Raw genomic sequence first — 13,582 nt, forward strand, 5'->3', positions numbered from 1 at the left:
TTGTGATTTACCTTGGTTTAATTAAATCCCTCAATTTCCGTAGTAACTCTTGGGCATTCATCCCCTATTTATTGTGCTTGCATTCATATCAAGTATGTTTTTTTTATTGAATTCTATTAAGCGGTACTATTGTGTCATCAAATCTTTTAGTAATCAGCATTTTTGGTAAATTGCACTTATATTGGGTATTTGGTAGGGAAACAAATTGATCTGGGGCCCAAATCAACTCATTTATGTGGAGTTAGCCATATAATTGTTCAAACACACTTTCTAACGTAGATACTGTTTGATTTGAGATAGAGCAGAATTACCATGCATTATTGCCAATTTCCTCAATTGTTCTGGTGACGATTACATTTGGTTTTCACGTAATATAATTGTTTACCGATCATATTTCGTGAATACCAAACAGGAAAAGACCGATTGGAATTATGGATCGTTGAGTTTCAGAATAACTAAATAGAGGTGATTAGAAGAATCATCTTGAAAAGTGTTGACAGTTGAGTTGAAATACACCTCAACTTGCACAGAACACTTATTGGGCTACTCACTGGTCACTTTCCATTGGAAGAACACTTGGACAAAATAGAACTGTGAAACGGAGAACTTTGCTGCAGGCAATGCAACAAAAAGACAGGGATAGCTCGCCATAATTTATGAAAAGTGAACAGTTCATGAACATCCCTGGCAATGTCTATAAGAATACGATCTATACAACTTAGGTCAGGGATCAAGACTGCTGCAATGGATGTCATGAAAAAGAATGGGGACTCCTAAATAGAAAAAAAATGAATTTTCACTTTTATTAAATAAATGTTTACAGATTGTATAATTTCTTATTTTTATTACATCATTTTCTTGATCTCACTTTTTCTCTTGTTTGTCCCCCTTTTGGCAATCCTTTTCCTTACTTTTCTTTTCCTTCAACTGTTTTTCTTTTTCAGCTGCTTCACAGTCTTTCCGCTGAACGTATTTGAGCAACTCCACCAATTTGGTTGCGTAACCAGTTTCATTGTCGTACCAAGAAATTAACTTAACGAAATTGTCATTCAGGGCTATTCCGGCTTTAGCATCGTAGACTGAGGTACAATGAGTACCTATAATATCAGATGAAACTATTTCTTCTTCGGTGTATCCCAAGATTCCTCTGAGTGACCCTTCAGAGGCTTCTCGAATAGCTAGATTAATTGTGTCCATATCTGCAGATTTACATATGCGGGCGGTCAGGTCTACCACAGAGCCACATGCCACCGGGACACGAAATGCCATGCCTGTACAAAACAAATTTTAATATTTAATGCGCATAAAGTTTACAAGAATCACAGCATCAATTGTAAATATGCTCATCAAAATACTGAATCATCTAAGTAGCAATGGCATATCTGCTGCATTATATCTATTTTTTATTGGGAGGCCCAAGAATTATAGGAAAATCCTTGAAACTCCTCGAGAATCTGTCTAGGTGAATATGGCGATTAACCTGATTCAGCTCGATGTGTATTAATTATATTTATTTGTGAGAACCTCTCGGAAAATTAATTCTACAAAAACACCGTTCTCTAAATGGAAGGTTCTTCAAAAAGTATAGTTCGAAGCTTATTGTGTTGAACCCAGAAAATTATCGTGAGTGAATCTATACTGAAAAGACGAAACCCTTTTTTCCTTCGATGTCAGGCAGACTGCTTTTTGTGAAAGTCTCATTTGGCTGTATTGCCATTAGAAGTTGCTGAGGCATGTACAATGTTCTGGTTCAAAATAGTGTTTCAAATTTTTGAGGGGTTGCCTTTGTTATTCCCTTAACGAGATTGTATGAAGATGTATTGATACCCATTTTGACACCAACAAAGTTCACCCAACAAAATGGAAATAAAAATAGAAGTATACTTCTGAGAGCAACAATATATCGAATTTATGATATTTTTCAATAGATCGATGGGTGACTGAAAATATCAACATTGGCAGCAGATATTCAAGAAAGAACCATCGACAATCTGGTACATTTCCATTTTCTCTGGTGCATATTCTTCAAAGATGGGTGACATATGAAAGATGGTCGCCTGTTTTGCTTTCAGTAACAATACTGATGATCGCTTCAAATTCTGAAGCATTCTAGATAGGCCTGGAAGTGTTGCCTTACAGTTCTTCATTTTATTCTCAATAACATTATTGGCAAAATATTAGTTCATAGTTATTACTGAAATTAAATTGAATCAATAAGAAGTCCGTCGGTTCATTTTTGAGTACTGTAACAAGTACGAGCTCGAAAGCTCTGTTACGTATGTCACGTATATGTTATATTTCCAATCGTTTTATATGGCAGATATAGACGAAGTAATCGCACCATTATTGTTGGAATGCATTTATGATTACATTTATTCGTTGTTTTTATGTATTTCGACTGGAAACTGAAATAAAGACAGTCTATTGAAATGGTGTTCTTATTTTTAACATAAAACATCCAAAATAGTTCAGTTAGTTCATTCTACCAATATGGACATTGCTTCTGTGTAGCTATATGTACTATATAATTCATGATGGTTTGCAAGTCTGGATCGACAAGCGGACAATGATTCCTTTCAAGTATACTTGCAGTCATGAAGAGCAAAAATCAGGAAAGGTCAGAGAGTAGGGACAAGTTCAGTGTGAAGAAATCGATGAAGTGAATATCGTGTGTACAAGTAAATTTTAGTTGTGACTTAAAGATATTCAGGTGATATTACTGAGAGAATATTACTGTATACTAAACAGAAATATGAATTTTTCCGAAAGAACATTTCGGCATTTACACCACATTGATCCTTCTGTCATTATGTTATGAAACAGAATTATTTTCAATTCAACAGCAATATTTATCCCTCTTCACAAGATTTATTTATAGGAAACCCGTTGAACCCCTTACTTGCGGAAGTTTTCATGGATAACCTAGAGAAGTCAACTTTTAAGCATCCTTTGATTAAATATTTCTTGTATTGACATAGATGTATAGATGACATTTTGATAAGTTTCACAGACACTAAGTGATCATTAGATATTTTTCATAGTGATATTTACAAAATTCATGAAAATATCAAATTCATTATTGAAGTAGAAGCAACAATAAAAACTCAGTCAATTTCTTGAACCTGACAATTAGTAAAATGAACAACAAACATGATTTTTCAATTTATCACAAATCATCCCATATGGATATAACTATTCATCACGATTCTACCTAAACGTATCAACACAAAATAGCATCTTATTATAGCATGATTCATAAATTGGTCAATGTTTCTCTATCAATAGATAATTCTCATAAACGGATTCAATGCTGAATTAATAGACAAAATACTCTCCAAAAAAGTCAACGCGAAAGCGGCAAACCGGCAGAATATTTAGGAATTGCTTTCAGGAACATCATATGAGCTATGCATAAACATTTTCAAATCATCTTTCAGAAGAAAATCATATCTCTAACGGGTATTTCAAAATTCCATAGGTTTGAAGCTGAATTTTTTGGAATCAATGGAAATTACTGAACTTAAAAATTCAAACATTTTACTGAATGACCAACTGGATTCATTACTGAACTTTCAGCATATTATTATTCACTAAAAAAACTACTATAATAGCGAAACATGTCGTGGTATTTTCGAAAATAAAGTTTGTGAAGATCAACTCATTAGGTGTAGTTTGTGAAATTTATGTGGGTGTTCGAAATCAGAAACATTTTGATATCTATGATATTCATATAAGAAATTCAGATCTGTTTTTTCTCGAAATGTTCTAAACAAATCATTAAAAAAACAATAGTATCTTAGATATTTACGTGATAACTATTGCACCATTTTTCAAATTGATATTGGTGATTATAAGAATGATGGAACTGAATCGTCTGAGAGAAATTGCAGCCTATTCAAAAAATAGTATATAGGGTGAAGTAGCAATCGTAGGGTGATAATGACATTTCTGAACCTCCTCTTACCATTCGACCTTGACCTTGAATGACGTCACACGACTTTGAGAGTAGTTGTTTACAGCTGATTCTCGGCCTCCCCCCACCACTATGACGTATTAATTGCTTTTTTTATTGGTTGTTGTTTGGTGAAGTTTTTTTGTTGTGCAGTGAAGTCAAGGCGTTGTGACTTTGAAGTGTCTGGTGCATGGATCGTTCAGATTTTTTTTCATATGAGATTTTGTGTGTTTATGTGTGTGTGTGTGTGTGTGTGTGTGTGTGTGTGTGTGTAGGAGAATGCACGGTACAGGGTTTCATCATGTGCTTGTTTGTCTATGTACAAACATACGTCTGCATACTTCGAAGATCCTCCAAGTAATAAATGCTCCATCGGTGTTAGGGCACCAAGTTAGTAGTGGAGTGACGTCACAGCAATAACCGTTCAACGGCTAGAGAGCGACATGTTCACTCCACGACGTGTGGCAGAGTAATGTGTATTCATCGGTCTGCCCTCACCTCTCCCGAAGCGATGAAGGTTCGCTCTAGCCCCGCTATCGATGGTGACACAACGGCAGCCGAGGACCGTTTGCCTAGCGTCTACCCTCTCCGAGACCGCAACGACCACTGCTTGCTCGTACCGGCAACTGTTATCGCATCAAGTTGGGAGATGGGCTTGGCTGTGACGTCAGGCATCTCTAGTGGATAGCAACTAGCAATGTGAATCTTTCACGGTTTCATGGTGGGGGTGACTCACACTGTTTAATATAAAAGAAATGCCTGGCACACTATGAAATCAGTAGACGAATATATCTGCAGCAGTTAGCAATTGGTAGAGTGTTATTCAGTTCGTAATAGAAGGAAGACGGTGAGTGTATTTGTCTGTTGGAAATTGTTTATATTTTCGTATATATTTTCATCATGTCCGTTTCAAAAGTAGACTTGAATAAAATTAATAATTTGATTGTACAGGAGGTTGAAATAGTAGAGCAAAAGGCCTTATCATCATTGCCAATTGATGAAGTGTTCATAATTAAAAATATGTCAACTTATTCTACACGATTTGGTAAATCAATTTTATTAACTTTGCAAGATGTGAGCAATGATAAATTATTTAAAACATGGCTACCAAAACGTATTTCGTTGCAATTCAGTGATGACGATATATCTTGTATCAACTCATCAGGTGGTAAATATACGATGATGTATTTAGGACAGAGCCAACAAAGTTTTGCTGGCATGAAAACGCGATCTCTAGTCAAATTCAATATAATTGAATAATAATAGTAATAATTTATAGTGAATTTCTTTAGGTCATAGCTTACGAAGTTTTTTTGGTGTGAAAACGCTAACTCTAGTCAAATTCAATATGATTGAATAATAATAGTAATTATAATGAATTTCTTATTGTTTTATAATATTCATATATTAGATGATAATAATTATATGGAAATATAAACATTACTAACTTAGTTGAATACACTCACTTTGTAACTACAAGTAAAATGGGAATGTGAGTATTATATCACTGAAAAATTGGAGGTTGCTTATTGTTTTTTTTATTCAATTTCAGTTCCACCATTTAAAGATGTGGATGCAGTACGCAAGTCAAGATTGGGTCGATGTTGTAGATCTCAAATCATCGGTTCAACATTTGTCGTCTAAATTGAAGGTGTTGGGTGATGGAGCCGAACATGCAAGCAATTATGATATGAGTGTATGCTATGATGAAAAACAAATCGAATTATGCCTTCGTGATGCTGAGAACTATTGGAGTGGTGCAGAAGTTTGTAACAAATTTTTGGATAATGAATTGGAATTGTGGCAACTTTGTGATGTTATGATTGAACTGAACCTAAGAAGATTCCTGTATAGCCTCCAACCATACTTGCCAGAATGGATTATTCATCACTTTGAATTGAATGATGAAAATCGAGAGGAAATTGAAGATGGTCGCGAAAATGATGATTATGAGGAAGAAGTTATTTTAGATAGTCTGTATGTTCCTGTAAATCATAAATAATGTCAAATAAAAAACTTTGTATTATTTTCATGTTTTATTTATTTAAATCTCATGAAATACAATAGAAAATGATTACAAAACAATAAATATGATATAAAATACAATACATGATATAAGTCAGTTACAAATCAAAAAAAAAGATCATGAAACAGTACATGATAGAGTGAAAAAAAAAAGTGTCAATATCTGCTATGAACTGAACCATCCAATGCATTGTATGTTAAAACTGTATCATGCAAAATCAATGCATATACTTTAGTGTTGTCTGGAAACTTGGTCTTCCTCGTCTCAAACTCAATCTTTATATCAATAGTTGATGATTTTGTTGCATTCGGTTGATGAGAACAATCGATGACGAATAGTGGATTCTCTCTAAATTGTCCAATGTCCATCAGAGGTTCACTCATATCTTTATCATAATAACTTCGCTGGAAACTCTCAAAAGCATAATAAGCAGGAGCATCAAGTTTTTTATCGAAATTCAAATTCCAACGCTCATATGGATAAACTTCAGAATTCAAGTATACTCGAATACTATTGATATCAGCAGTTGTGAATTTTGTAATATCCTGTGTTCTATCTTCAGATGTGGTAGTACTTTGGAATGCGATGATGACAAAACGAGGAGTTTCCAATGCGTTAGTTGTTTTGATGGCCCATATGTCTGAAGAAGTCCCACGTAATGATGGTAGTTCATAGAGGTCCCACATACGATACGCCAACTTGATTTTGGCATTCAGACCGCTTTTGTTTATTCTACTCAAAAGTTTGAGCTTGTGTTTATCATCTGGTACAATATGTCTTATTTTCCATTCGATTTTATTTATTTCCAAATCAGCATCAACCTCACCTATATATGAGTTTTTGAATGATCGAGCGATAATCAAAATCGATTCCTGTTTGGCATTCAAGATACTTTTGTTGTAATCTTCAGCAAAACCCATCAAATATTTCAGTGGTAGTTTTCCACGAAAAACATGACTGTTTGTATCCAAGATATCTTGCTTCAATTGTGAAAGTCCCCAACCAGATGTCAATAATGTGTTAGCATGAGATTGTCCAAATGATATCATGGTTTTCATTGTAGATGTTATCCCAGGTTTTCTAACAACAGCCACTTGTTCACCACCCATTTCATAACGAATTTCGTCAAAGAGAAATGCAATTGCATTATTCGAGAGATAGCATGTTTTCGCTACATCTTTGGGGTGAATTTACCTTCTATGTAAATGAAGCTCTCGGCAATATCTAGTATAACATCTTGATTATTGATTGCAATTCTGATTTCATCCGAATTCCTGAATAGCGGTGATCCATAGGGCTTATATGTGTGCTCATGTAAACTTATGAGAGAATGATCGAGCACTGGTTCATTGAATATATTCAACTTTTCATTGTTTGTTTCGAGCACCATTGTTATTTTCTCACTTTCAATCCAATCGATTTCAAAAATTTAAGATCACTCACAGACAGAGCGTTATGTGCTAACTGTTTAGCATACACTTGTGGAATGAGCTTCTTTTTATGCACACCTTTCTTTTTGATAGTGCAACTCGTTTGGGATTGTTCAATGCGATTTTGTCTATTATAAATGAAACCCATAACAACAGTTATTCGATTTTCTTCAATTCCAAAATAATGAAAATCTCTTCTTCACTTCCAAAATCGATAAGGTTATTTTTTTCATCCAAAATACGCACTGTAATGTTGTGAATCAATTGACGACCTTCTGGACTGACAGGCATATATATAATACTGTGTGGTTCTTTAGTAAGATTGTAGCCAGGTTCAACATCAATATCGAATGAGAAAAGAATGTGGGATTCTTCACCATTTATATATGAACCAGATATTATATTGCAATCTAAGCGGATAAGTCTCACAGTTGTAATGTTTATTGGTAATGATGATTCATGTATCTGATTTGGTGGAAATATTTCATGAGCGAACCCCATCATTTCTGCTATTGAATTTGGATGTGTCAGATCAATTTCATATTTGGATCGCATTTCACATTTGAATGTATTATTATTGGCGTGTAGATAGAAAATATCATCTGCAACGACATCATTTGGTTTTTTATCATGAAACAATCTGAACATGATATGTTTCTGTATGACGGCATTGATCTCTTCTATTTCATAAGCACCACATGGAATTTCAATTGTCAACTTTTGGGGTATCGATGAGTTGTCATTACTGATTCTAAAACTAACTAAGTTATTAGCTTCAGTTATATTATTGATTGTATTGCACCCATAGAATCCCAAAAGTCCTAATCCATAACGACTGTTCCTATCCAATTCAATTGGTGGAAAAAAATCCGCACTCAAGACACTTGTCCCGACAGCTTGTAGCTCGAACTTTCGTGACATGACTGATGAATATTTTGAAACACATTTCAATTTATTATTGTACACAGCAACAGCACATTTGAGACAATTTACACTTTTTGGAAGGTGTTGTATTGTAATAAGTATCATTTTTATTGATACCAATATTCACATCCTCTATATTACAAATACAACACATAGATTTCCGAGGTATAGGACCGTCATTAACATCCGATTCTGAATTTTGATCGTGGTGGTGGTGCTCATAACAATATCTATGTTTCATTATATCGATGTCATCTTGCAGATGCTTAGGCAACTTTTCCCAAACATATGCAATCTCATGTGCAACACATGCAAGTATCACTTCCTTAGGCATATTTGCAAGCATCACTTTATCCATTTTTTTCAAGGTACCATATTTTGAAAACATTCTAAGTGAAAACCCCATTCCCTTGATAGCCTCCCGATCCAGTTTTGGTGTTGAATCCATTTTTATTTGGAAAATTATTTAGAGAGAAACTGCAAGCACAAGTGACCACAGAGAACTGTATTAAATTTCTGTTGTCGATCATAGTTATATTTGATTTTTACATTCGAACATTTTCGAAAGAATCAGTCAATTCCAATGGTGGGGGTAGATCTCCAAAACTATCGAAATATGTGACTTCTTTCCCACATTTTTTATATGCCACCCAATGTGTTCCTGGTCCACTTATTCCATCTAAATTAACAATAGCTGTCTCGTTTTGTTTTGGACCTGAAGATGGTAATCTATCACGCATAAAAACACCACGAAAATGTGGAATTTTCATTTTTTGTGCATAATAACTGAGATCGTGATCAGTAAGAGGCCTCTGAGGTAGGGGTTCAATTAGTTTTTTGTTTTGTTTGTGGCTTTGTATGGTTTTAAATATAGTCCTAAACCTTTACGGTATGGTTTGAGATATATTCCACTTCCGCGTTTGCCTAATGCTACAGCCTCCATGGTTTTATTGTGACGATTGGCTTCCATTAAAGCCGCTCTGCTGGCTTTTGCCGAATTCACGGCCTTGGTAATACCAGCAGCGGCTCCCGCCAAACTTCCTAGTGCGGATAGTCCAGCAAAAATTGGTATCAATGGTAAAAGTCCACCGATCTTGGGAACAGGAATTATGCGTGGTGTGCGGATTTTCTTCTTTCCACCGGCAGCTTTAAGGTATTTACGTGCCGCCTGCAATGCCACAGTAATAGCTTTTTTGCTATTATTCGTCACAAATTGATTCCCACCAGCTTTCTTCAATACATTTCGCACTTTATGGACTATCCCAGCACCAAATGCAGCTTTTTTAATTTTATTTTTCTTCGTTTGTTTCCTCTTACATTTTTTCTTATTGGTACTACAACCCATGCCCATATGTCTTTTCGCTTTCATAATGTTGGTGACAAGTAATGCAGCTGCTCTTTCCCCAATACTCGCGTCCTTCGATTTAACCCTATCCCAAGCGCTGTATTCAAGTTCTTTGTCGGCTAAATGTCTTGCTGCAAGATCGGATGGATGCTTAGAATATTGAATATTGTGTTTTTTGCATTCAATATCTAATTTATTGATTCCAGGATCGTTACGAGCTAAACGTTGTTTCAATTTTGTACCTGGTCCACAGTATTGATAACCTCCGGGTAGATGTAATTCGAAAGGAAGTTTGTTTATTAAATCATTAACAAAACCACAACCTCTTTTAATTTTACGATCACTTTCAATACGTCCGTATCGTTTGATGGTACACATTGAAATGAATAAGCTAATAACATTTATATAGTCTCCAACCACGGCACGATGCGCATTGTAAAACAAAAAGAAAAGTTTGCTGTAGATAATCTAGATGAGAAATTTGGGTGTGGATTGAATGGACAAAAGGTATTCAGACATGGTCCACTACTTCCATCATCAGTTCGAGGACTCATTATAGGACCTTCAAATTGTGGAAAGACGAATGCAATGATATCACTATTAACACACCCACAAGGACTGAGATTTAGAAATGTGTATCTCTATTCGAAATCACTCAATCAACCTAAATATCAGTACTTGCGAAGTGTTTTGGAACCTATAAAAGGATTAGGTTTCTATACATTCAGCAATAATGCAGAAATAGTGGAACCCTCCGACGCTAAGCCTAATTCTGTTTTCATTTTCGATGATGTGATATGTGAAAAGCAAGATATTATTAGATCATATTTCTGTATGGGACGTCATAAGGATGTTGATTGTTTTTATCTAGCACAGACATATTCACGGGTACCCAAACAGTTAGTGCGTGACAATACCAATTTCATTTTAATGTTCAAACAAGATGAGACGAATTTACATCACATTTATTCAGATCATGTTTCACCCGATGTAACATTCAAACAATTCCAATTGATGTGTGTTAAATGCTGGGAGGACCAATATGGATTTCTAGTCATTGATAAGGATAGAAAAATAGATGAAGGTAGATATCGCAAAGGATTCGATAGTTTTATATACCCATGATCTTGTTTTTTACACTTATTCGATCACTGAATATTGTAGAGGTCACTTCATCAGCGAATTAGGCTATAATTTAAAAAAGGGCATTATGAATACAAAAAAAGATTCTGAAAATAAAAACAATGAAATGAATTTGAAACGTCAACTAGTAGAGACAACAGAAGCTGTCAGGCAGAAATTCAACTCTATCAAGAATGATAATATTGAAAATCGTACGACACTTGAAAGATTGTATGAGCCCATAATGAAACCATTGAATGTTTTATCATCAAACGCTACTTCTAAATCACCAGTGTTATCACCAAATCATGGAACTGTTCAATCTACTTCAAATTATCCCATGAGTACTCCAATAGGAAGAAAACAATCTTTTGCTAGTGTATCATCTGTGAATAGTGACACGAGCACACTTCAAGACGATATGAGAACAACTCTATTCGAAACACCATCATCGTCCCACATCGATTCCTCGGATCCTGACACCTCACCTGATATGAATGAAAGTGGTGAAGATGTTTTGATGAAACATTTGAATAATGTAAAATCTAGAAATCCAGCATATGATGGAACATTTGGCGTACGTATGGATCCTATTACACAAAAGCTGAAAATGGGAAGTCTAGTGGTGTATTTCAAAGATGGAAACATTTCATTTTGGGATGCTAATAAAGTGAAAAAATATGAATGCGCAGGTAGTCCAGAATTGTATGATATGATCTTTTTGAAGAATCCACGAGATGTTGATAATAAAGAAACTCGTCAAGTATATTCCAAAATATTGAAAATAACGAATGCTCCATATAAACAATATCATCAGAAGAATGGTTTTAAAAATACAAATTCTAAAAAATTTCGTGAAGTTATCAAACCTCTATTAGACTCACGACAATATCCAATAAGAAGTAGAAGTAAAATTGGTGGAGCACTCAAACGAGTGAAAATGGAGAAAATATATAATTCTAAACCTGTGAATTATGTGTACTGGAATTCACCGAAAGAGTTAGTTGCTCGCCTACGATTATTGGTAGCTTCAAAGTCAGCTGGTCATACAGGACATGACAATGAAATAATTTCAATAATTGAAGAATTACGTGAAGAAGGTATAATATATTAACATATTCACATGTAATGATCACTGTCACATCATCATTCAATGCAGTAACATTATCACATTTTCTCTTTAATCATATTGAAATAGAATGACTAATGAAATAAGTGATGTCAAACGACAAGTTGTTAATGAATTACATAAATTTGCAAGACGTAATTTTCGTAGAAGAATAACCACCATCAAAGGTTTTGCAGATCTATGGCAAATAGATTTAGCTGAACTGCAAACTTATGCAAAAAGTAATGAAGGATACCGATATATACTTGTAGTGATAGATTGTTACTCCAAATATCTGTGGACTGTAGCAGTTAAAGATAAAACAGGTAGTACAGTAACTAATGCAATGAAACATGTACTGAAAGAAGCCAAATACTCCCCCAAACACATACAAAGCGATCAAGGGAAAGAATTTTTCAATAAAAGCTTCTCATCTCTCATGCGGGAAAATAATATCAATCATTATTCAACATTTAGCACAAAGAAGGCAGCTATAGCAGAAAGAGTGATTCGTACAATAAAGGGGTGGCTCTATAAGGAATTTTCGATGAGAGGTCACCACAAATGGCTTGATATTCTTCCAACTATAACTAGTAGATATAACAATAAAGTTCATCGTACAATAGGTATGGCACCCATTAATGTTGATCCATCAACAAGATTGATATTCAAAGGTATCAATGGAGTTGGAAAAAAACAAAGTAAACCCAAATTCCGATTGAATGATATTGTACGAATAAGCAAATACAAAAATATTTTTGAAAAGTCTTACACTGCGAACTTTACCACGGAACTCTTCAAGATTGTTAAAATCAATAAAACTTTTCCCACAACCTATAATCTTGAAGATATGAATGAACAACCTATTAGAGGATGTTTTTACGAAGAAGAGTTATTGCGAACCGAAAATCCTGATGTATATCTGATCGAGAAAGTGCTGAAGAAAAGGAAAAATAAAGTATATGTAAAGTGGTTAGGACTTCCTAGGGAACAGGATTCTTGGATTGATGAATCAAATATGCTTTAAATGTATCTAATAATGTATTTATGAATAAAGTAATGTTAAAGTTCATTATTGTTTTCATTTCAATTATATGTAAGTGAATTGAAAAAATATTGCAGCGGTAAACATTGCCCCAACCATTCGCAATGTTCTGTGTATACCAAACCAAATTAATTGTATACTCCATTCCCGCTTAAAATTTTTTTCAACTCACAATATTGAGAACACAATACCATTCCCAAAACTAATCGCTGTCACTTTGAAATGCTTTCTCCAACTCTTTTCGCCAATTATCTCTCACTGATAATGCCGTCTCATAAAGTCGAGTCGACTCCTCAAGCTCTGCCTGTGCTTGCATTCTCGAACGTTGATTGAATTTGTCATCTTTCATGATTTTTGAACGTAGTTCATCTGCTTCTTTGCTCATGTTAGCCAATTCAATTTTCGCTAATGCAATCTTAGCATCTAATGCTTGAAGAGTGTCCTTATTGACACTAATAGCTTGCTCACTCTTTTCATGTTCAGCAATAGCCTTTTGCGCCTTTACAAGACGGCATTTCGCTTTCTTTTTCATATCTCCAAACCGAAGTAATGGAGTGAAAGAAGATAGCGATTCAGTCATCAAATCACCCTTCATTTCTTTGGGTTCACATTTTGTCTTCCTCTTCGATC

At 34.7% G+C, this 13,582-nt stretch overlaps 1 protein-coding gene across 1 annotated transcript in view; it reads right to left on the reverse strand.

The window, feature by feature from the left end:
* Positions 1-778: 778 nt before the first annotated feature.
* Positions 779-13,582, reverse strand: part of LOC111505871 (glyceraldehyde-3-phosphate dehydrogenase 2) — a 31,547-nt gene continuing 18,743 nt past the window's right edge. The window contains exon 3 of the mRNA XM_023160760.2: positions 779-1,271. Coding sequence (XP_023016528.2) covers positions 865-1,271 — 407 coding nt within the window. The 3' untranslated portion in view covers positions 779-864. The remainder of the gene's footprint in view (positions 1,272-13,582) is intronic.

Source organism: Leptinotarsa decemlineata, unplaced genomic scaffold (assembly GCF_025532065.1).
Source record: "Leptinotarsa decemlineata unplaced genomic scaffold, Ldec_3_MD MMD2_tig00026340_RagTag_RagTag, whole genome shotgun sequence".
Classification (NCBI taxonomy): domain Eukaryota; kingdom Metazoa; phylum Arthropoda; class Insecta; order Coleoptera; family Chrysomelidae; genus Leptinotarsa; species Leptinotarsa decemlineata.